The sequence below is a fragment of the Melanerpes formicivorus genome, unplaced genomic scaffold (assembly GCF_026170545.1).
Source record: "Melanerpes formicivorus ecotype bairdi unplaced genomic scaffold, bMelFor1.0.p_v2 SCAF_20, whole genome shotgun sequence".
NCBI lineage: Eukaryota > Metazoa > Chordata > Aves > Piciformes > Picidae > Melanerpes > Melanerpes formicivorus.
In genome coordinates this window covers 41,670-63,997 of record NW_027142372.1, presented here as the reverse complement: position 1 = coordinate 63,997, position 22,328 = coordinate 41,670, and the positions used below count along the sequence as shown (strand labels likewise).

The 22,328-nt window shown below is 48.2% G+C and overlaps 1 protein-coding gene across 3 annotated transcripts in view; it reads right to left on the bottom strand.

The window, feature by feature from the left end:
- The window catches only part of CBFB (core-binding factor subunit beta), a 63,238-nt gene extending 41,512 nt beyond the window's left edge, over positions 1-21,726 (bottom strand). For 2 of the 3 annotated variants that reach the window (XM_068150434.1, XM_068150433.1), the window contains exons 1-3: positions 21,539-21,719; positions 21,244-21,330; positions 15,743-15,859 (exon numbers count right to left, since the gene is read on the bottom strand). In XM_068150434.1, the coding sequence (XP_068006535.1) occupies positions 15,743-15,859; positions 21,244-21,330; positions 21,539-21,616 (282 nt within the window). In that variant the 5' untranslated portion in view covers positions 21,617-21,719. Of the gene's footprint in view, positions 1-15,742; positions 15,860-21,243; positions 21,331-21,538 lie in introns of all 3 variants that reach the window. The other variant, XM_068150435.1, reaches the window with a different exon arrangement.
- Between the last annotated feature and the right edge of the window lie 602 nt (positions 21,727-22,328).

Below are 22,328 nucleotides of genomic sequence, written 5' to 3'. Positions count from 1 at the left end.
TTAAGCCTCTGGAAATAATTTGAGATGAGGCTGGTAAGCTCAGCAGTGACCAGGCCCTTCTAAAGTATCCTGTGGAAAAAGCCCACTCCCAACTTTTTAAAGCATTCTTCTTTCCCCAGTGTCACCTCCACACACCCAAGCCCACCAACAGATCAAACCCCCCCCCAACCACTCAGGCTTTTCTATTTGGTTTTACAGAATACAAAAAAGAACTTCTGGAAAGGAGGTTCAGAGCTCCAAATGAAAGAGGGTACTTTGTTCCATCAGCTATGAAAAGGTGGGGATCCCCTCACAGCAAATGCAGAATAATCAACAAAGCAGTTGGCTTGCTGAGAGTCTCAGTCTAGGCTGCTAAGAAGGAAAAGAGAAGTGTGAAATGCAGCCTTTCATGCCACCACATTTTAAAAGGCTACAAAAAGCAGTGGAAATCCCAACTGAGTGACTGTGAGGAACAGAAGGATCTGCTGGAATGAAAAATATCCCAGGAATTGCTAACAGCCTGTTACTAGAATTTTAATAGCAACACCATCCCTGGAGATATTCAGGGTGAGGCTGGACAGAGCCCTGGGCAGCCTGATCTGGTGGAGGATGTCCCCTGATGACTGCAGAAGGGGTTGGACTGGATGGCCTTTGGAGGTCCCTTCCAGCTCAGCCCATTCTATGATTCTATGACTCCAGGAATACCTAAAAGCAGCTGAGCTAACTATTGCAGCTATTAATTGCAGGGGTTTGTTGGTGCATCAAAAGCTCAAATTGGTGTAAAAAGACTGGAAACCTCTACATTATTCCCCCTCTTTTAGGGCAATACCTCCCTAGCTGAGCCTGCTTCTGCCTCAAGTTGTGACAATTAATCAAGTTGTGGCTATGATATAATGTCTCTGAAAGCTTTTTAATTTAGCCTAACCCTTATCACAGAATGGTCAGGGCTGGAAGGGACCTCCAAGATCATCCAGTTCCAACCCCCCTGCCATGGGCTAGGAGACCTCACACTACAGCAGGCTGCACACAGCCACATCCAGCCTGGCCTTAAAATCCTCCAGGGATGAGGCTTCCACCACCTCCCCTGGCAATCTGTTAGGAAAGTACTGTACCTGCCAGACACAGGAGGCAGAAGAATAGATTCTTTAAATCTAACTTTTAGTCTCTTAGATGCATTTCCCCCTCCCCATGGAAATCCATCCATGTATATGTGCCTATAGATACATGCAAATGTCAAAGGTGATTCAAGATACAGCTGGAAATATTACCTTGAGGCATTTCACAGCCAAGAGGGGGAAAAAAACATCTCAAAACTCTTCAGCAGTAAGTTGCAGTCAAGAAAACCAACCACAGAAAAATGTGTTTTAGCTCCCTAATTAAAGCAGGTGGTGTTTGGTAACAAGTGATAGCACTCCCTTAGTGTATTCCCTGAGGAATGAATGTGCTCCAGATCACAACTGGAAAGGCACCTCAGGAAATACTTGCTATGGTTTTCAACTTCACAGCAAAACCTGATGGTCTGGTGTTGCGTTCCCTGGCCAGGTTTGAAGCAGGGCTGTGTAAGGCACCTGGCTTCATTACTAAGGTCACTGAAGTTCTGCAAAATGCCCATCTGGATAAAACTCAGGTGGAACACAAACTATTTCTGCAACACATAGAAACACAGAATCAATAAGGTTGGAAGAGACATCAAAGATCATCAAGTCCAACCTGTCACCCAACACCTCATGGCTACTAAACCATGGCACCAAGTGCCACATCCAATCCCCTCTTGAACACCTCCAGGGATGGGGACTCCACCACCTCCCTGGGCAGCACATCCCAATGGCCAACAACTCTCCAGGAAGAACTTTCTCCTCACCTCCAGCCTAAACCTCCCCTGGCACAGCTTGAGACTGTGTCCTCTGGTTCTGGTGCTGGGTGCCTGGGAGAAGAGACCAACCCCCACCTGGCTACAACCTCCCTTCAGGGAGTTGCAGACAGCAAGAAGGTCTCCCCCGAGCCTCCTCTTCTGCAGGCTAAGCAGCCCCAGCTCCCTCAGCCTCTCCTCACAGGGCTGTGCTCCAGACCCCTCCCCAGCCTCATTGCCCTTCTCTGGACACATTCAAGTCTCTCAACGTCCTTCTTAAATTGAGGGGCCCAGAACTGGACACAGGACTCAAGGTGTGGCCTAACCAGTGCTGAGTACAGGGCACAATGACCTCCCTGCTCCTGCTGGCCACACTGTTCCTGATGCAGGCCAGGATGCCATTGGCCTTCTTGGCCACCTGGGCACACTGCTGGCTCATGTTCAGCCAGCTGTCAATCAGGACCCCCAGGTCCCTTGCAGTAAAAACATCCAGAGGATCAAAGACTTGCTCCAGTTGGAAAAGTCCCAAGATGGTTGAACGAGATCTCACTGAAGTGCTGCATCCAGCTATGAGGTCCTCAACATGAGGGAGACATGGACCTGACAGAAGGCCATGAAAATGATCAGGGGGATGGAGCACCTCTGCTACAAGGACAGGCTGAGGGAGCTGGGGCTGTTCAGCCTGGAGAACAAAAGGCTCCAGGGAGACCTTAGAGCAGCCTTCCAGTACCAGAAGGGGGCTACAAGAAGGCTGCAGAGGGACTGCTTCCAAAGGCTGGCAGTGATAGGATAGGGGTAATGGTTTGAAATGACAGAAGATCAGATTTAGATTGGATGTGAGGAACAAGTTCAGCACCATGAGGGTGGTGGAATACTGGAACAGGTTGCCCAGGGAGGTAGTTGAGGCCCCATCCCTGGAGACACTCAAGGTCAGGCATGACAAGGCTTTGAGCAACCTGATCTAGTGGAGGATGCCTCTGCTGACTGCAGGGGGGGTTGGACTGGATGACCTTTGGAGGTCCCTTCCAACCCAAAGCACGGTATGATTCTATGCCTCTGTGCACTTTGACAGCTTCACCCTTGCCCTTAAGCAGGACTCAAGGCTGGGAAGCCTGCATGAACAGTCCTTCAGGAAGCAGGGCTGTATCAAGCCTTGAAATAAATGAGAATCAGTAATGTTTTGTATGCCCTAACAACTACAGAGCTTTCATCATCCAGTACAATTCCACAGTGTCATAATTATTCTGGAGAAAAATATCAGCTTCTGCAGAGAAACATCATTAGCAATGGCTGGGAAGTTTTCTTAGAGTAATGAGCACTTTGCAGATTTATCTTTAATACCAAGTCCTCCAAACAGCAAAACCCTGAGAAGAAGGCAACACAGTTATAAAGCCAGTGAATTACATAAATGCAGCTTTGCTTGGCCAAAATGCAAGAAGAATTCTCCCAGCACACCCCCAGAGCTGTGTGATCCATGGGAGAGTGGAAGAAGTTTCCTTTCCCTATAAGTTAGCTCCTGATTAATCTTCTTGAAGATCCAAAAGCCTCTAGCTGACCTAAGCTGTAGTTCCTCATGTTCTAGGTATCAGAATGAATCATAGAATTGTTAGGGTTGGAAGAGACCTCAAGGATCATCTGGTTCCATCCCCCCAGCCATAGGCAGGGACAGCTCACACTATAGAATAGAATTAACCAGGTTGGAAAAGACCTTTGAGACTGAGTCCGACCTGTCAGCCAACACCATCTGATCAACTAAACCATGGCACCAAGCACCCCAGCCAGTCAATTCCTAAACACCTCCAGGGATGGGGACTCCACCATCTCCCTGAGCAGCACATCCAAAAGGGCAACAACTCTCTCTGTGACAAACTTCTTCCTCACCTCCAGCCTAAACTTCCCCTGGCACAGCTTCAGACTGTGTCCTCTTGTTCTGGTGCTGGTCGCCTGGGAGAAGAGACCAACCCCCACCTGGCTACAACCTCCCTTCAGGCAGTTGGAGACAGCAAGGTCTCCCCTGAGCCTCCTCTTCTCCAGGCTCAGCAACCCCAGCTCCCTCAGCCTCTCCTCAGAGGGCTAGATCAGGTTCTTCTTATTCTTGATCCTCTGAAGCTTTGTCAGGAAAGTACCACCCTTCACATCTCATGAACAGCCTGCCCTAAGACCTTCTGAAGTCATTAGTAACATGTTGGGGCTGTCAGCTGATGAAAAACTCACCATGAGCTGGCAACAGCTGCTGGCAGCCCCAACAGCAGCTGTGTGCAAAGCAGTGAGAGCAGCAGGACAGGGAGGGGAATCTGCCCCACTGCTCTGGGGGGACCCCACCTGGAGCACTGCATCCAGTTCTGAGGCCCCCAGTATGAGAACAGCTGGAGAGGGTGCAGAGGAGGCCATGAGTATGATCAGAGGGCTGGAGAACCTCCCCTATGGGGGCAGGCTGAGAGAGCTGTGCCTGTTCACTCTGGGGAATAGAAGGCTTCAGGGAGACCTTAGAGCAGCCTTCCAGTACCTGAAGGAAAGCTGGGAAGGGACTTTTGACAAGGGATTATAGTCACAGCACAAGGGGCATGGATTTGAGCTTGAAGAGGGGAGATTGAGAATGGAGATGAGGAAGAAATTCTTGACAGTGAAGGTGGAGAGAGACTGGAACAGGTTGCCCAGGGAGGTTGTGGATGCCTGTTCCCTGGAGGTGTTGAAGGCCAGGCTGAATGAGGCCTTGAGCGACCTGGGCTAGTGGAAGGTGTCCCTGCCCACGGCAGGGGTTTGCAGCTAGATTCCAAGTCCATGAGATTGAACACATCTAAGTGCCAGGTTCTACACACTGGCCACAAGAGCCCCAGGCAGTGCTACAGGCTGGGAATAGAGTGGCTAGAGAGCAGCCAGGCAGAAAGGGAACTGGGGGTACTGCTTGATAGTAGGTTGAACATGAGCCAGCAGTGTGCCCAGGTGGCCAAGAGGACCAATGGCATCCTGGCCTGGATCAGGAATAGTGTGGCCAGCAGGAGCAGGGAGGTCATTCTGCCCCTGTACACTGCACTGGTTAGGCCACACCTTGAGTCCTGTGTTCAGCTCTGAGCCCCTCAGTTTAGGAAAGATGTTGAGTTGCTGGAAGGTGTCCAGAGAAGGGCAACAAAGTTGGGGAGGGGTCTGGAGCACAGCCCTGTGAGGAGAGGCTGAGGGAGCTGGGGTTGCTTAGCCTGGAGAAGAGGAGGCTCAGGGGAGACCTTCTTGCTGTCTGCAACTCCCTGAAGGGAGGTTGTAGCCAGGTGGGGGTTGGTCTCTTCTCCCAGGCAACCAGCACCAGAACAAGAGGACACAGTCTCAGGCTGTGCCAGGGGAGGTTCAGGCTGGATGTTAGGAGGAAGTTCTTCCCAGAAAGAGAGATTGGCCATTGGGATGTGCTGCCCAGGGAGGTGGTGGAGTCACCATCCCTGGAGGTGTTTAGGAAGAGACTGGCTGGGGTGCTTGGTGCCATGGTTTAGTTTGATTAGATGGTGTTGGGTGATAGGTTGGACTCGATCTCAAAGGTCTTTTCCAACCTGGTTAATTCTATTGTAGTCTATTCTAGATGATCTTTAAGGTCCCTTCCAACCTAAACCATTCTGTCAATCCATGAATCTTTCTGGTCTGCTGTATCTAATCCCCTGATAGCTTCCTGCAATGAAATCCCCCCAGGCTCCCAGGTTGTGCAATATCTTTGCAGGGTGTTGCACTCTTGATTCCTCTACTTGGAGACATCTGGACACAAGATGGTTGCCCACTGCTCTTCTACCCACCTGAAAATGCTTGCCCTTAATAGATTAAAAATAAACTAAACCCTGAAGCTTTAGAAAGGAATCCCCACACACTTTCCAGCAGCATGAGGAAAACACTCCACTAGAGCTGGTTTACTTTGTCTGGATGTCTTCCTGCCTTAGTTCTCCTATTCTTTAGCATTTTTAGGCTTCTATTAGTTTTCCACAAATAAACCCAGAAAAATCCAGTAGTGCCCCTGCTGAAGAATGTTTGCTCCTCCCTTGTCTTAATCTAATTTGGTATTCTGGGCTGAAAAGAGGCTAGAAATTTCTTGTCACCTTGGACCTGTTTTGTCAGACAATGCTGGCTGCTCCTCAACTGCCATCAAGAGAGATTTCATCAGGACATAAAACCTCCCATCAAGTGTTCCAAGAGCTGCTTTCTGCCCTGGATTTCAGGCCTAAAAGTAGCAGAAATATGTGGCAGACGACATTCTGTCCTCAGCCAGGGGATTTCAATGGAAAATTCACAGTTTAATGACCCTTACTGCAAAATGTATGCCCGGGGTTAAGAACTCCTCCCCTCACACACTCACAGAACCGTTAAGGTCGGCTAAGATCTTTAAGATCAAGTCCAACCTTCTACCCAACATCTCCATGACCACTAGGCTAGGTCCCAGAGTGCCACATCTGCTTGTTTAGTGAACACCTCCAGGGATGGTGACTCCACTACCTCCCTGGGCAGCCTGTTCCACTGCCTCACGTGTCACCTTCTGTGGGTTTTCTGCTCTGTTTACACCGAGATGAACAGACAAACCAAGTTGCATACCCTCAAGTCCCACAACAGAGCTGCTGCCTGCTCCCGGGAAGCTTTTGAGGCCAGGCTGGATGGGGCTCTGGGCAACCTGATCTAGTGGAAAGCAGGAATCTTGGAACTAGATGATCCTTGAGGTTCCTTCCAACCCTGACAATTCTGTGAACTAAGCAAAGTCTCTTAAGAGACAGAAAGAAGGCAGAAGGTCTTCACAGACTCCTCAAGCAGCTACAATCTGGATCTCATCTACAAGTCTAGATATTACTGCAACAGAAAACACAGACTTTCTCCTCAGACAAAACATCTGCAGCATCAGCTCTTCCCCCCCAAAACCCCATCCTTTCATTAGCACTCATCCTCTTGGAACAGCAGGCTTGTGCAAGAGCCCTCTACCCACCCCCCCCCCCACCATATTGTTGTCCCAGCACATATTTCACCAGGCCAACTTGTTAAAGCATCAAATATGCAATTATGCAAGCTAATTAGCTCATTTTGTTACTGGAGCTTTGGACAATAAAGCTTGAAGAAGCATTTCAGTAACTTTCAGAGGAATGACAGTTCCTTGTAGCAAATGCTTCATCATCCTATTGAATGTTTCTTTTCTTTAGTAGGAAGCATGAAGGGATCTTCACGAAGCAGCAGACATCCACCCCAGCACTGCTCTTACTTTTCTCATTCATTGAGAAGAGAGCAGCCTGATGTTAACAACTTCACTTAGTAAGTGCAGACTGATTACGCAAAGGAGAGGGATTCAACAACCCCAAACGTCTGGATCTCCTCCAGGATCCCTGTGGCAGCAATCCCAAGTGCTGCTTTCATCTGCCCCTTCTACAGAGCTGCTCTCCTGAATGCACAGTTTAGCTTGCTAGCTCTGTTCCTCTTCTGGGCAGCTTGAGGATGATGGCAGGAGAGCAGCTTTGAAGGCTTGTCTACACAACTCCAATAGGGTGTGTTTAGGCCACCAAAAGAAGTTCAAGGTTATGTAACTGCTACTACAGGATGGAATAAAGGGTAATCAGAAACAGATTTACTGATGGCAGATCTTAAGTAGTTAGGCAAGTAGCAAAGCTGGTGAAGGGACTGCAGCACAAGTCTTGTGAGGAGCAGCTGAGGGAACTGGGGTTGTTCAGCCTGGAGGAGGCCGAGCTGAGACCTTCTGGCTCTCTACAACTACCAGAAAGGAGGCTGGAGTGAGGTGAGGGTTGGTCTCCTCTCCCTAGTAACAAGCAACAACAGTACAAGAGGAAATGGCCTCGAGTTGTGCCAGGGAAGGGTTAGGTTGCACACAGAATTCCTTCACTAAAGGGGCTGTGAAGCCCTGGAACCGGCTGCCCAGGGCAGTGGTGGAGTCACCGTGCCTGAAGTGTTCAGAAAGCTGCATAGATGTGGTGCTTAAGGACATGGTTCAGTGGGGGACTGGGCAGTGTTATTGGCTGGACTGTGATCTTGGAGGTCTTTTCCAACCTTCTTGATTCTATGAGCCACAGAAAGGGTTGGTAGCCACCACGAGCAGCCGCGCTGCAAGCACTGCTCCGGAGCTTTGTGTCAAAGCTGCACCATCACCACACGCAGAACAGGGCTGCACAGGCCTCTGGAGGATGGGAGGAGTGACAGGATTCCCAGGAAAAGGCTGTGGGTACTTGTCACATGAGAGAGGCCTGGTGTGACTCATGCTCTAGTGGCAGAGGGCACCCAGTGATAAATCACTCTGCAAGAACAACTGTCCGGCTTGCCAGCACAGGACAACACCTACCCAACAAGCTATCAGCTCTCAAGATTCCTCCTCCCCAAATCCACTTTGCTAACTGGTGACAGTGCATAAACTGGATGCAGACAGAGGCATCTCCCAGTTCTGAGGGTGGATAAGCTGATACACTATGCCCAGTGGCCTTCAAATGGAGTTTTCAATTAGCTGGCTCTCCTCTATGCAAGAGCAGGTCTTAATGACCCACATGTCAAAGGAGCTGGGCAAAACAAGAGGAAGCTTTACTCTCCTCTAAAGCAAAAAATGATGTAGAAGCATAAAGAAAGAAAAAGAACAAAGAAACTGAGCTGTCTCTCCTAAATAAAAGACTCTTAAGCACAAGCAGTAATAAAACTGGGAGGGTTGTGAGACTCTAGAACAGGTTGCCCAGGGAGGTGGTAGAAGTCCTATCCCTGGAAGTTTTTAAGGCCAGGCTGGATGGATCTAGTGTGAGGGCTAGGTAGAAGGCTCTGGGAGACCTTAGAGCTGCATTTTAATATTTGGGGAGGGACTTTTGAGGGTGTCAGGGAGTGATAGGACTGGGGGAGATGGAGCAAAACTAGAAATGGGTAGATTCAGATTAGATGTCAGTAAGAAGTTCTTCCCCAGGAGGGTGGTGAGACACTGGCACAGGTTGCCCAGGGAGGTGGTGGAAGCCTCATCCCTGGAGGTTTTGAAGGCCAGGCTGGATGTGGCTGTGAGCAACCTGCTGTAGTGTGAGGGGTCCCTGCCCATGGCAGGTGGGTTGGGACTAGATGATCCTTGAGGTCCTTTCCAACCCTGACAATTCTATGAAAACCCAGAATCACAAGCACCTATAGAAAACTAATACTCTCTCCAGATCATAGAGATGGATCCTGGTTGAAAACTGACCAAAGGAGCCATCCAGAGCAGTGGATTCTTCTTATTCATCAAGCCCCTGCAGGACTCCTGCCACACAATTCCAAGAACAAATGAAGCTGTTAAGCCAGGCTGGGTACAACAAACTAGATACAACACCAAGCCCATTTATCTGCTGAGAGAGTCACCACACACTGACTTCCTTGTTTAAAACTTACAGAACAAGCCTGAGACATAAAGGAATGAGAGTGATGTGGGCTTCATCAGGGTTAACTCCATTTTCCCTGGCTGAAGCAAGCAAAAGTACCCTGAATGGTCCAAGCACACAGCTCAGCAACTGAAGTACCTTGACTGACCCTCAGCTGCTCTTCACAGAACAATCTCTGCCTGGTTGCCATGATTTTTGGGGTTGTGAGGTCATCAGGAAGATCCAAGTGGGAGGAAGAACAATTGTTTAAGGGTGCTTGGAAAAAGCAGCCATTCTGAGGACAGGCACCTGTCAGATCTTTCAAGCTTCACAAGCTGAGACTAAGCCAGAAGAGGAATTCTGCTAGCACAAAGGCAGAGAACAGCAGGTGAAAATGTAAGTCTGGCCACAAAATAACATTACCCTAACCTATCAGTGATTAAGGGACTAGCTAATAATCAGGCAAGGACTGTAGAGAGCTGTGCAATGAAGCCCAGCTCGACTTCAGATCCAGAAGCAACAACACTGACCTGCAAAAGAAAGTGTTTATGAGAAGGAGAGCTCCTAGGAACCAAAATATCCTCAGCAGCTGCCCTCACCTGTTAAGAGGTGACCCACAAAGAATACCAAGATACCCCTTAGAGGCTGACATTTGCTAGCTCTTAACTCAGTTGCATCCTACAGACCCACGTGCCTCCCCACAAACAGCTCCCTCAACGTTTGTTAGGCGATGCCCAGCTCTTGAGGGCTGCAGCACTGTCCCCTGAAGTGCCTTCAACAACAGGTTGAAGGAGCAGACAACTAAGAGCATGAAGTGTTGGCAGCAGTTAAGACCACATGCACCTCATGGCTGAGATAGTTTGCCCTATGTGCTGGCACACCACAGCATCATCTTTACTTAACATTATGGCTCTAGCATACTTCTGTTCTCCTCCCTACATCCCTAACATCAGACTCTCTTGTTCCCACTGATTAACAAAATGAAACTCAAATTCTATTTATTTTCTGTCCAAAGAGCCATGTGGAGTCCAGGGAACACACACACACAAGTAACTGCTAACTGTGAGAACATTTTAGATGGTGACAGTGCATAAACCAAACCCCCAAATACTGCAGGACTGAAAATGCAGGGATTTGGGATTCAGGGGCAGATGTTAGTCAGTTAGAGGGTGGAAGGGCTCTGCAGAGGGACCTCAACCAACTGGAGAGATGGGCAGAATCCAGTGGGATGGCATTCAACAAGTGCCAGGTGCTGCACTTTGGCCACAACAACCCCATGCAGAGCTACAGGCTGGGGTCAGAGTGGCTGGAGAACTCCCAAACAGAGAGGGACCTGGGGGTGCTGATCAACAGCTGCCTAAACATGAGCCAGTAGTGTGCCCAGGTGGTCAAGAAGGCCAAGGGCATCCTGGCCTGCATCAGGAACAGTGTGGCCAGCAGGAGCAGGGAAGTCATTGTGCCCTGTACTCTGCATTGGTTAGGCCACACCTTGAGTCCTGTGTCCAGTTCTGGGGCCCTCAGTTTAAGAAGGACATCGAAACACTTGAAGGTGTCCAGAGAAGGGCAACAAGGCTGGGGAGAGGCCTTGAGCACAGCCCTGTGAGGAGAGGCTGAGGGAGCTGGGGTTGTTGAGCCTGGAGAAGAGGAGGCTCAGGGGTGACTTCAGTACCCTCTACAACTACCTGAAAGGTGGTTGTAGCCAGGAAGGGGTTGGTTTCTTCTCTCTAGCAACCAGCACCAGAACAAGAGGGCACAGTCTCAAGCTGCACCAGGGGAAGTTTAGGCTTGAGGTGAGGAGAAAGTTCTTTACCAAGAGAGTCATTCGTCATTGGGATGTGCTGCCCAGGGAGGTGGTGGAGTCACCATCCCTGGAGGCGTTCAAGAGGGGATTGGATGCGGCACTTGGTGCCATGGTCTAGTGATGGGTCTGTGCTGACAGGTTGGACTCGATCCTTGAGGTCTCTTCCAACCTTGGCAATACTGTGTTACTGTAATAAACAGGGCTCTCTGGAAAGGGCAAAATGAGAGCTGAAACTGTAAATCAGAGTCCCTTACTGAATTACTCAAAGTAACCATATCTAAAAGAAGGAAACAAAGGTGCTGCTCCAGCTCTGTTTGAATGACTAAACCTTTTGTCTAAATTCTTGATGAAGTGGTGAGGCCCAAAGAAAAGGAAGTAAAACTTCTGACTCAATACAGGTTAACCTGATATTCAGGTATTTCTCACCAATGAAGCCTTCACCTTCCAAGTAAATTCCCCTGGTGATCCTGTGTGTGACTAGGAACTGCATTTGCTCTGAAAATGAAGCAGCCAATGCACCACCCCAACCACCTATGGGAAGTCAGGAAACTGGGGACAAGTCCCAGCTATCAAACCTCTAGTAAGGAAAAGAGGAGCCATGGGGAAAACCGGTGCTGTCAGCTGCCATTTCAATACAGTTTTAATTCAGATGCAGCACTTCTCTTCCTCAATCCAGTTCTGTGGTGTCTGCAGCAGAAGAGATTTTCAGCTCTTTAAATTCATCAGCTTAGAGCCAAATAAAATTTCTCTAGTTGTAACTGCACAAGTAGAAACTCAGCATCTTCAGGGAGCAAACTGAGGTCTGGCAATCTTTAGTCACGGCTAGAACAAAGTCTAATGAGTAGAAACTGTAGCTCCCTCCCAGATGTGGCAAAGCAAGCACTCTGAATCAATTTAAATCATGCCTGATGTGCTCTCCTCCAGAGTTCACAGCACATTCAGCTGAAAGAAGCCTGTGCTGAAGACTCTGCTTTGTGAGCAGCAGCCGCTCAACAGCAGACAGGAAGTTCAGCTGCCTTAGAAGCGAGATGGAGAACAGCAGTGTAAAGGGGAGGGGAAGTAAGACAACTTCACACACTCCACCAATACCAGTGGCTGGTATTGAAACAACAAAAGAGGATACCTTGTGGCCTTCCAGTCTCTGAAGGGGGCCTACAGGAAGGCTGGGGAAGGACTTCTCAGGATATCAGGTAGTGATAGGACTAGGGGGAATGGAATGGAGCTGGAGGTGGGGAGATTCAGGCTGGAGGTGAGGAGGAGGTTCTTCACCATGAGAGTGGTGAAGCCCTGGAATGGGTTGTCCAGGGAGGTAGTCGAGGCCCCGTCCCTGAAGGTGTTTAAGCCCAGGCTGGATGAGGCTCTGGCCAGGCTGATCTAGTGTGGGGTGTCCCTGCCCATGGCAGGGGGGTTGGAACTAGATGATCCTTGTGGTCCCTTCCAACCCTGAATGATTCTATGCTACCTGAGAGCTATATAAACATCTCAAATAACAAATAAAATCCTGGGACACTGTATCTTCTGCAAGAATTATTCAGACTGAATCATGTGTTTAGTGGTCATGAGGCCTTGGGTGACAGGTTGGACTTGATGATCTTTGAGGTCTTTTCCAACCTCATTGATTCTATGATTCTATGTGAGTAAAGCTTGGTCTGATAGTTCTTCACAAAACAAGGGGACTTGCCATAAAAGTAGGTGTTAAGTCCACACACACACACAGAGTTAATCCTGAAGTTCACAAGGTACCAGTACAAAGCCAGAGCAGCAATCAGAGACTGTCATTAAGCACAACAAAATAAGTCTAAGGAATTAATGATACCAAAGAACCAAGATGAAAATCTAGTTCTCTGTGTCATCCCAAGTGTTCAACCAAGTGAGATTTCAAGCCATGCATTCCACTGCTACACTGCCTCTGAACTTCATCTGTTCTTTCAAACCCCACCAAACTGGGTATTAGCTGACCAAAGGATGAGGAAGCCTTGGTATGGTTCAGATATCCAGAGTGAGGGCATACACTGAATTTGATGTCCCTCACAACCACACTGAAAAACAATGCCCTACCATTTTTACAATCCAGGGACCTATTTTTAGTGCTCCTTTGTCTTCTGCTATATGACAAACCTGAAAAATTGCTCAAGCCTGCAATTACATTTGCTGCTGGCAAAAGACAGGGCAGAATCTTTAAAACTACCTCAAGAAAGAGAGTTAAGCGTGAGTTTAAAGCAAGTAGAAACATTAAGTGAACGCTTGGCTATCCAACTCTTGAATTAATGAAGACAGGGCATCCACCAGAGGCTTACCCCAACCATTGTGAGCATCAGACGCAGCACATTAAAAGGCAAATTAAGCACACGGAAAAACCCCTCGGTTAAGAAACACCAGGGTGAAAAACCTCAAGCCTCTGAAGGAGATACTCCCCAGAATCCTGACTCTGACATAGATCCAGAAGTGTGCTCCTCTACCTAAAAATCCATCATTTCAGAAAGGGTTCCAGCAGTGGTGGCTTTGTCAGGCTGGGTACAAAACCGCTCAGGCACAAGGGTGACACACTTCAACTCTGGGCAAACCATTCTGAGCCATCACTTGCTTGGCTAAACACTGAAGCAGAATTCCCAAGTAAAAATAATTCTCCTGTTGGTTAAGTTTATCTACATTCTACATCTCAAAGTTAAAGCCTGAAATAATAATTAAGTGACAGCTCTCCCACCCCCACTCCCCCCCCCCCCCCCCCCTTCCTACTCCCCTCCCAGTCGTTTTTTATTCATATAATTAAAAACATGCCTTGCTGGCTTAAATCCAGTGATGAAAAAACACACATTATGCACTGCCTCCAGAATCAAAGCTCATAAAACAATGTTGCACAGAGCTAGGGGGAAAAAAAGAAAATCACATGGTGTTGAAGAGACTGCTGAGGTCTGTAGAAGCAATTCTTAATCAAACCAAGTGACAACAATCTGCAGGGGACCGAATCTCAAGACAATTCGTACGAAGCACTTCAGTGTTTGTGTTGATAAGGTAAAAGAAAGACTCTCCCAATTCTGCTGACTCCTCTGCTGAACGAAGCCACTCCCATAACTTCAGAGGAGCTGAGCTCTGGGCAGAGCCAGCCTGCACTCACGTGTGATTTACAGCAGGGAAGTTTGACGGCCAGGGTGAATGTGCGATTTGGTCGCAGCAACGCTATTCCCATTTATTAGCCTGTCCACCTCTAGCCTCATTCAGACAAATACCTCCTAAGCATTTGAAAGTGAAGCACTCCAGAATTTACTGTAAACACACATAAAACAGGGAGTGGCATTCATTAGGGAGGCTCATGTTCTATTTTAATACCAGGCTCTTCCATGATTAAAACACAAGAAAATGGATGAAGCCGTTCAGTACTTGAAGAACTCATTCAGAGAAAACAAAGTTACAAAACTCAGCCCAGTAAATAAAATTAGTTTTGAACTGGCAAGAGAGACCTCAGTCTTCTTACACATTACAAGCAAAAAAAAAAATTCCTCATTCAATTGTGAGCCAGAATCAATATTTTTCAGCAAGAGCCAGATTCAATTCAGTTTCCTTAGCAAAGCAGCCAGGACCCAGCACAGCCAATCTCACTCCTTCCCCCCCAATTTGTCAAGACTTCTGCAAGCCTCACAGGACTAAATGGAAAACATTTTTTTTTTCCCCCCAAAAAGCCTCATTAACTTGAATTCCAAATACCATATCTGCCCTCAGGAATCTTTTTTTTTTTCCCCTTCCAATCAGGTCTTCCCACCATAGGAAATATTTACCTTCCACCTAGCAGCATTTAAAAGACCCAGCATGCCATTAAACCTGAATGTGCTTCAAACATTTCCTGCAGCCTGGTAGGTTTGGTAGCATTAGCTGTACTCGTTAGAAGAGGAGGGGGTGGAAAACACAACCAAAATGTTTTAGGCAAAAGGATTTTGTAGTCTACTGAAAAAAAAAAAGCAAACTTAAAATGGAATAATTATAGAGAAATTAAGCTGAAAAAGAAAGGCTGTGGGGGCTTAAGTGCTGGTCCAAACCTACTGAGGTCTGCAGGAAAATTCAGTGATCTTTGGACCGGTCCCAAAGCATCTACAGTAGCATAGATAAGTGATGGCAGCTACTTTTGAAACATGTTTTTCCTGTAAAACAAAACCAGCTCTAAGTGATTTCAGGAAGTTTATTCAGATGAGACTAGGGCAAGGTGTCCGACTTTAAACCTAACACGGCTTTAGAGCAACCATCAGTGTCATCAGGAAACGCTACCTTTCAACAGCAGGCTATGGGACAGCCACCTCAGAGGAAAAGAAGTAAAAAAGCAGCTCAGAAATCAACTCTGAAAGCAAGGCTGCTCCTGGTGAAACTGAGAAACACACTTCATTCCACTAAGCAGCACACTGGATCCTTGCTCTCTCAACTGGCAACCCAAGACCCACTAAAGAAAACCTGTTCAAACTGCAGATTTTCATCAGCCTACCACGAGCCACCGGCCCAAGTCTACTTTCTGCAGCATTTTAGCAGCACTTGCTCCGCACCAAATTTCAACTGCTCTGCAGAATTTGATCACCCCAGCATGACAGCAGAAAATTAAGTTCTTCAAAACACTAAAAAGCCACCAGCACTGCCCACGTGTTTGCCTCCAGAGATATTAAAGCGAAGCGAAACCAGATTTTATCCTGCCAGCTCTCGGTGGTACTCATGTGACTGCCTACACCAAGCCAAACTGTGAAATATTAGTAATAGAACTAATAAAGACCAGCAGCACAGCACACAAATTGCTTTCAGTGGCAACAATTTCCTTCTTACCTTGCCTCCTTCTCTTTCAAAGTCGACATATTCCCGGGTCGGTGTCTGTCGCTGCTCCCCCTGCCAGCTGGCCGGAAAAAACTGGAGAGACAGATTGGTTCCTGTGGCCACAAAAGCCTTTTAGAAAAATCAATACAAACAGGATCAGGGAGCAAGACATTACATAAATTATGCAGGCAGTCATTTATTTTTACATCAGTTTATGTCTTAAGCCAGGCAGCAGAGAGAATACTTAAAGTCAAAAACATGCACTCATCATTTTTCTTTGAGTATTAAGTTACAAACATCTGATTCCATTTTGACAACATTTGCCATTGGCTGCTTGGGATAGAAAATACAACATGGAATCAATACTTTTGTTCAAATCAGTTTTGCTGACATTAGGCTCTGTCCTTTCAGCTCTGTCTGGATGCCCTGCACAGAGACTCAGTACCTGCAATGTTAAAAATTGCCTGTGCTCTTTAGAGGGCTTGCACAGGATCTCTGAAAGAAGTACTGCAGGAGGAAAATGAACTCCTGAGACCTGTTACTAAGGTCAAGGTTTTTTTAACAGCAAAGGGCTCATTTCCTTTCACAATCTGCTTGTACTCAAATACTCCTCTGAACTGAAATGGAAAAGGCCCTATATTATTGTCTACAGGCAAGCAGCATCGACATACAGCTCAATTAAGCTTCACGGGACAAAGTCCTCCTGCCACACTAAGACACCAGCAGCATCCAAACCGGCAGATGCTGTGCCAGTGGGAAGAGGCAACCATAGGAATCCTCCACTGTAGCCCTTTGTAAAAATCATTGAAGGGACTGGCAACCAAAGCAGAAAAAAGCAAGTGTGGCTTTCAAGCCAGTAGTTTTCTACATTTCAAATGAAAATACAATTCAGTTTGCTTCATAAACGCTGCATTTATTTGTACATCAAGCCACGAAGTCAGCTTGCAGATAACACATAAATAAGGTGATTTTGGCAGGAAGGTGTTGGATTTGCAGTATTTACACCTTTCTCTGCCACACAAGTACCCTAAAAGCATGCAAAATGCTCCCACATGCCCCCAGAACACCCCAACACGCTCCCCAAAAGCAAGCTCTCTATTTAACCTTGGGAGTTGGAGTAATTTGTTGCAATCAAATCACCATATTGATTACCACGATCACTTAGGTTTCAATGGCCATTAATCCGGAACACAGGGGATTTTTTTTCCTTAAAAGCACTATAAACACTGCTCTGACAGTTGGCATTTCCTTACAAGCAGCATTTTTCCAAGCAGCCCCAAAATTCAGCAACTTTGCAGCCTAGCTGCACTGCTACCTATGACACAATAGGTCTCTCTCTCTCAAGACAGTTCCGGTGGTGCACTGCAGGGCTGTCACGGGATTAATACATCCCATTTTGAAAGTAGAAGTGCTTTGTCTTGACTTTTTTCCCCCTCCACCAAAGTGATGCTCATACTCTGCCACCAGGTTCTGTGCCACATTATCCTTAAAAGCAGATTTATTTTTTCTTAAATAAAAAAAGGTATTCATTTTTTCAAAGCTGTCAGGTCATTCTCCATGTCATTACAATGGGAAGAACTGCTCCTACTAATAGTAGGGCTACTGTCTAGGCACATGAGTATTTGCCCTCCCTACAGTAAGCCAAGGCAAGCGTTTCCACCACTGTAACAGAAGCTTCATCAAGGGTACACTTGCACAAATAGGAGGTACCAAAACTGGGAGGGCTGCAGACCGCCAGCATCTGGCTGACTAGTTCTTATCACCCCTTTGCTTTTCTCCAAGTGATTCTCTTGATGCAGCAACAAAAAAAATTACACCCATCTCCAGGTGGTTTTGACTCATAAGCTATCACCATTTAGCCTGTTCAAGAACCTTCTCACCTCCCAGCACCCTTCGCAAATATGTCTTTTGTACTCCTTCATTTACACACTCAAAACAAAATGCAAGGAGGCAGATCTCAGAGTGTGAGCCAAGAGAGCACTGCAGCCCTTCAGACCACCCCAGTGTCTGCAGATCCCAAGGATACTGGATCAGAAGCACTCTACTGGCTTCCTGGGAAACCAAGTGAGGCAGCGAGGTGCCCACGTCTCCTTGCTTCCACCTCACAACTTGTGCAGGAGAGCCATGGGGGAAAAAAAAAATGCAAGAGAAAGGAAGAAAATGAAAGCACAAAACCCTCACAGAATCACACAGGCACCATTTAAACCATCAGTTCTTAACACAAGCCATCCAGATTTATTCCCTGATTTTTGGAGCTCGTTGCCTCCCCTTAAAGCCTCCAATTAAGAGACTCGCGTGCTTCCCAAGCTACAAATCATAGCTGAACGCAGGAAAACTTGAGAAAGGTCTCACTAACAGCCACACAGGGCTACACTGAGCCCTGCCATCTCCCTCCCTGGGCAAATTATAAAGGATTCTTACTGAAAAATAAATCAAGATCACATCACTGAACTTGGAAAAAAAACCAACCACTATATGTATTTACTTTTTTCTATCCAGAGCCTTTTAAAGCTCAACCTAAAATGCCTCCAATTTGGCACAAAGCTGATGAGGCAGCACAGGGGTGACCTGACCACCACGTAGACAACATGAACACAGGAACCTTCCACACAAACAGGTTGTGAGGAGCGTTCCCAACACCAACTGGAAGCCGTAAAGTCATTTTCAAGTTATCAAAGCAATGCCACTGAACTCCAAAATCTCACCTGACATTTCACAGTTACTTTCTCAGTTATAAAGGCAATTACTTCATTTAATCAAGAGCTGTTTTGGCAGAACTAACCAAAACCCCACTGCTGCTTCTGCATTAAATCCCTAAACTGTTCCCTGGTCTGGGGTTTTTTTGGGTTTCCTTTTTGCCTGCTTAAAAATATGTCAGATCAATCTAAAATGCCTCCAATTTTGCACAAAGCTGATGAGGCAGCACAGGGGTGACCTGACCACCACGCAGACAACATGAACACAGGAACCTTCCACACAAACAGGTTGTGAGGAGCGTTCCCAACACCAACAGGATGCTGTAAAGTCATTTTCAAGTTATCAAAGCAATGCCACTGCACTCCAAAATCTCACCTGGCATTTCACAGTTACAAAGGCAATTACTTCATTTAATCAAGAGCTGTTTTGGCCGAACTAACCAAACCCCCACTGCTGGATCTGCATTAAATCCCTAAACTGCTCCCTGGTCTGGGGTTTTTTTGGGTTTCCTTTTTGCCTGCTTGAAAATATGTCAGATCAATCTAAAATGCCTCCAATTTTGCACAAAGCTAATGAGGCAGCACAGGGGTGACCTGACCACCACGCAGACAACATGAACACAGGAACCTTCCACACAAACAGGTTGTGAGGAGCGCTCCCAACACCAACTGGAAGCCGTAAAGTCATTTTCAAGTTATCAAAGCAACGCCAGCGAACCCCAAATCTCACCTGACATTTCACAGTTACTTTCTCAGTTACAAAGGTAATTACTTTATTTAATCAAGAGCTGTTTTGGCAGAACTAACCAAAACCCCACTGCTGCTTCTACACCAAATCCCCAAGCTGCTCCCCGGTTTGGGGTTTGTTTCCTTTTTGCCTGCTTGAAAGTATGTAAGACCGTTTGCAAAAGCTCCCTTTGGAGATAAAAGTATAAATCCTTGATGCCTGGAAAAACATTCAAGACTGAAAAACCAGTCAAGTTGCTAAGGTTTTGGGGTTGTTTTTTTTAGCATCAGCCACTGCACACACTCCATTTCTAAATAAACCTGACTACTCGTGCCCCGCTCACAAAACAAAACCAGATGTTTCCGAGCAAGAAATTCAGGAGGCTGTTTTATAATTAAGCAGAAGTAAAAATAACACAGGGCAGGTATCACTGCCTGCTGCCATGGGATGAAGTCCTGGCAGAGAAAGGCTTAGAAGTAAAAAGCTGAAACTACAGTGACTCCCCATTTACAGAAATAGAGTAGCTTTCCACTGCAGCCTGTGCAGCTGATTACCATCAGCTACACGGCCCTTAGTTTTTAGGAAAGGACTCGGGTACATTGTGCACTTTCACCTGCTCAGGAACTTCTAGCACTAGCAAACTACACTCCCTGACCTGCCCATTGTCTCCCTGGTGACTTCTTCAAGGAAGCAAAACAGGTAGAATGAAAAATGAATGTAAAAAAAAAAAAAGAAGAGAGGCAAACAACAAACCAACAGTGAAATTAGGAGAGCAGCTAGAAAGGGCCTCTCACAAAACAATATTACAGGTTCTAAGACCACAGATAACAAGCAGGGCTAAAATAAAGTTACTGAGTAAAAAAGGACCATGTACTTGAATGTCCAGCCCCACGCTCACAAAACAGCAAATGAACAAATCAGCTGCAGTACTTGCTGCTCAATTGTGTGTGTTTGGATGGGCAGAAGTGTAGTTTTCACTGTGCATGAGAATAATTTCCTTGGGAGCTGACTAGTAATACCTATACCACAGGAAATTAAAGGATGGTCTCCAACCTACCTAGGCAAAAGCAGGGGTTATTTTCAAGGGGGATGCAATTTTACCTCATCCCTCATCGCATGCTCTAAATGAAAGAGAGGTTACTTCTTCATTTTAAGAGCAGTGAAGAGTTAAGCACTTCATTCTCATAGTAAGAGCTACTGATCCTATGGAAGGAACACACAGCAAAAATCAAACCAGGAAATAACTGGTCGGGTTCTTGACTACTCCGAGCCATACTTCATCTCACTTCTCAATTCAGAAGAGAGTAGTCTGTAAGTAACCTTAATGAATGAGAACAACTGAGATGAAGTCGCGAGTTTCTAAGCCTAATTCTCAAAGCCTTTGATCTAGTTCACAAATACACCAAGCAGCGCATTCAAGACTTTTTAGCGAGTACATTCTATACTATTTTTACTCATTTCTGAAGCTACTATTTCCGGGGAGGGGAGAAAAAAAAATTAAAAGAAAAAAAAAGAAAAAGAAATAAAGAAAGGAAAAAAGTTGCCCTATTGAAATAAGCAGCTTACAACCGTAACACGTGCCCGGGGAGCGGAGCGCACTGCCGGGTGGCTCTGAAGGGAGATTTTCCTCACCTCCCATCACCTCCCCTCAACCCTGCGCTCCAGTCAACCTCTCGCTCTAACCGCCCTGGTGAAGGCAGGGCGCAGAAAAAGCACTGCTCCTGAAGGGAGAGAAGCCGCTGCCTTTTAACCAAACCCGCCTCTCCCTCGGAAGCTGAAAGGCGGCAGATCCAATTTTATTTGGGGTTTCTTTTTTCCTCCTTTTCCCGAAGGAAAACTTTCCCGCACCCTGAGCCCCGCAGCACCCCGCTCCCACCACACCCCGGCGTTCCTACTTCGCTACTCCCAAGCCTTCCTCTTTCAAAACCTCCCGCAAAACTTTGTATTTTCGCAAACAAGGAGGGGAAGGCGTCGGAGGAGCCCGGGAGCGCTGCCCGGCCCCCGCCGTCACCCTGTCCGCGGCGGACAGGCGCCGGCAGCCGCCCCGGCCCGGTCCCGTCGGGCCCCGAGGGGAGCCCGGCGCAACTTACGATCTCGGAGCGGCCGTCGCGGCAAGCGTTCTGGAAGCGGGCCTGCCTCTCCTCGTGGGGCCGGTCCCTGAAGCCGGTGTATTTAATCTGCGGGGAACAGGGCGCGCAATCAGGAGGGGCCAGTGCCGGCGATAAGGGGGTAGCGGAGTGCACTGACTGCGCCTGGCAGGGCTCAGCTCCCTTGCCGCGGCTGATGCCAGGCAGGGCGCGGGGCTCTCCCCCGGCCCCTCCGCCAAAAACTTTCCCCACGGCGGAGGCAAAGGGAAGCTGCGGGGCGCCCTCTCTGCCGCCTCACCTCGCACTCACGGCTCAGCTTCCTAAAGAACTCCTCATTCTCGAACTTGCTCCGCTGGTCGGGGACAACCCGCGGCATGGTGGTGGGGCCGCCGCCGGCTGCCCGCCCCGCGCTGTCCCAGCCCCAGCGCTCGCCTCGCCCTTTGTTAGCCCCCGCCGCCGGCGTCCCCCTCCCTCCTGTCTCTTCCCTCCTCCCCTCGCCGCGCCGCTCAGAGCAGCAGCCGCCGCCGCCCGCTCCCGCCTCCCCGCTCGCTCTCTGTCTCCCTCCCTCCTCTCCGACTTCCTCCCCGGCTCGTAAACTCGGCCCGAACAGCCGCACCATTCACAACTCCGCCGCGCATGCGCCGCGGGGACGCGCCTCTCCCTCCTTCCCTCCGCCTCCTCTGAGGCGGGAAGCGGGATGAGGGGGCTGAGTCGGTGTCCGCCCGGCGTCCCCATCCCCGCAGCCGGACCTGACTCACCCCGCGGGGCGTGAGGGGAGCTCCGTGGCTCCCTCTTGCTTCCCCCCTCCTCTCGCTAACCCGGCTTGTCTCGATGGTTTCCGGCTTCCTGCTTCGAAGGGAGCAGCCTCGGCGCTGCCCGCTGCCCCAGTGGCGGCTGTCCCATCGCCGGGGGGACTCGGCGGCTTGTCCCGGCCAGCCCCTGCACCTGCTCCGGACGGAGAGGGCGGAGGCGGCCGCCCCGTGTCGCCCCCTGCGCTGTGGGTGGTGGTGAAGGAGAGATAGGGCAGGCGTCCCACCGGACCCCTTCATGGACCAGCGGGAGCTAACCCGCCCCAGGAGGTGCTGCGA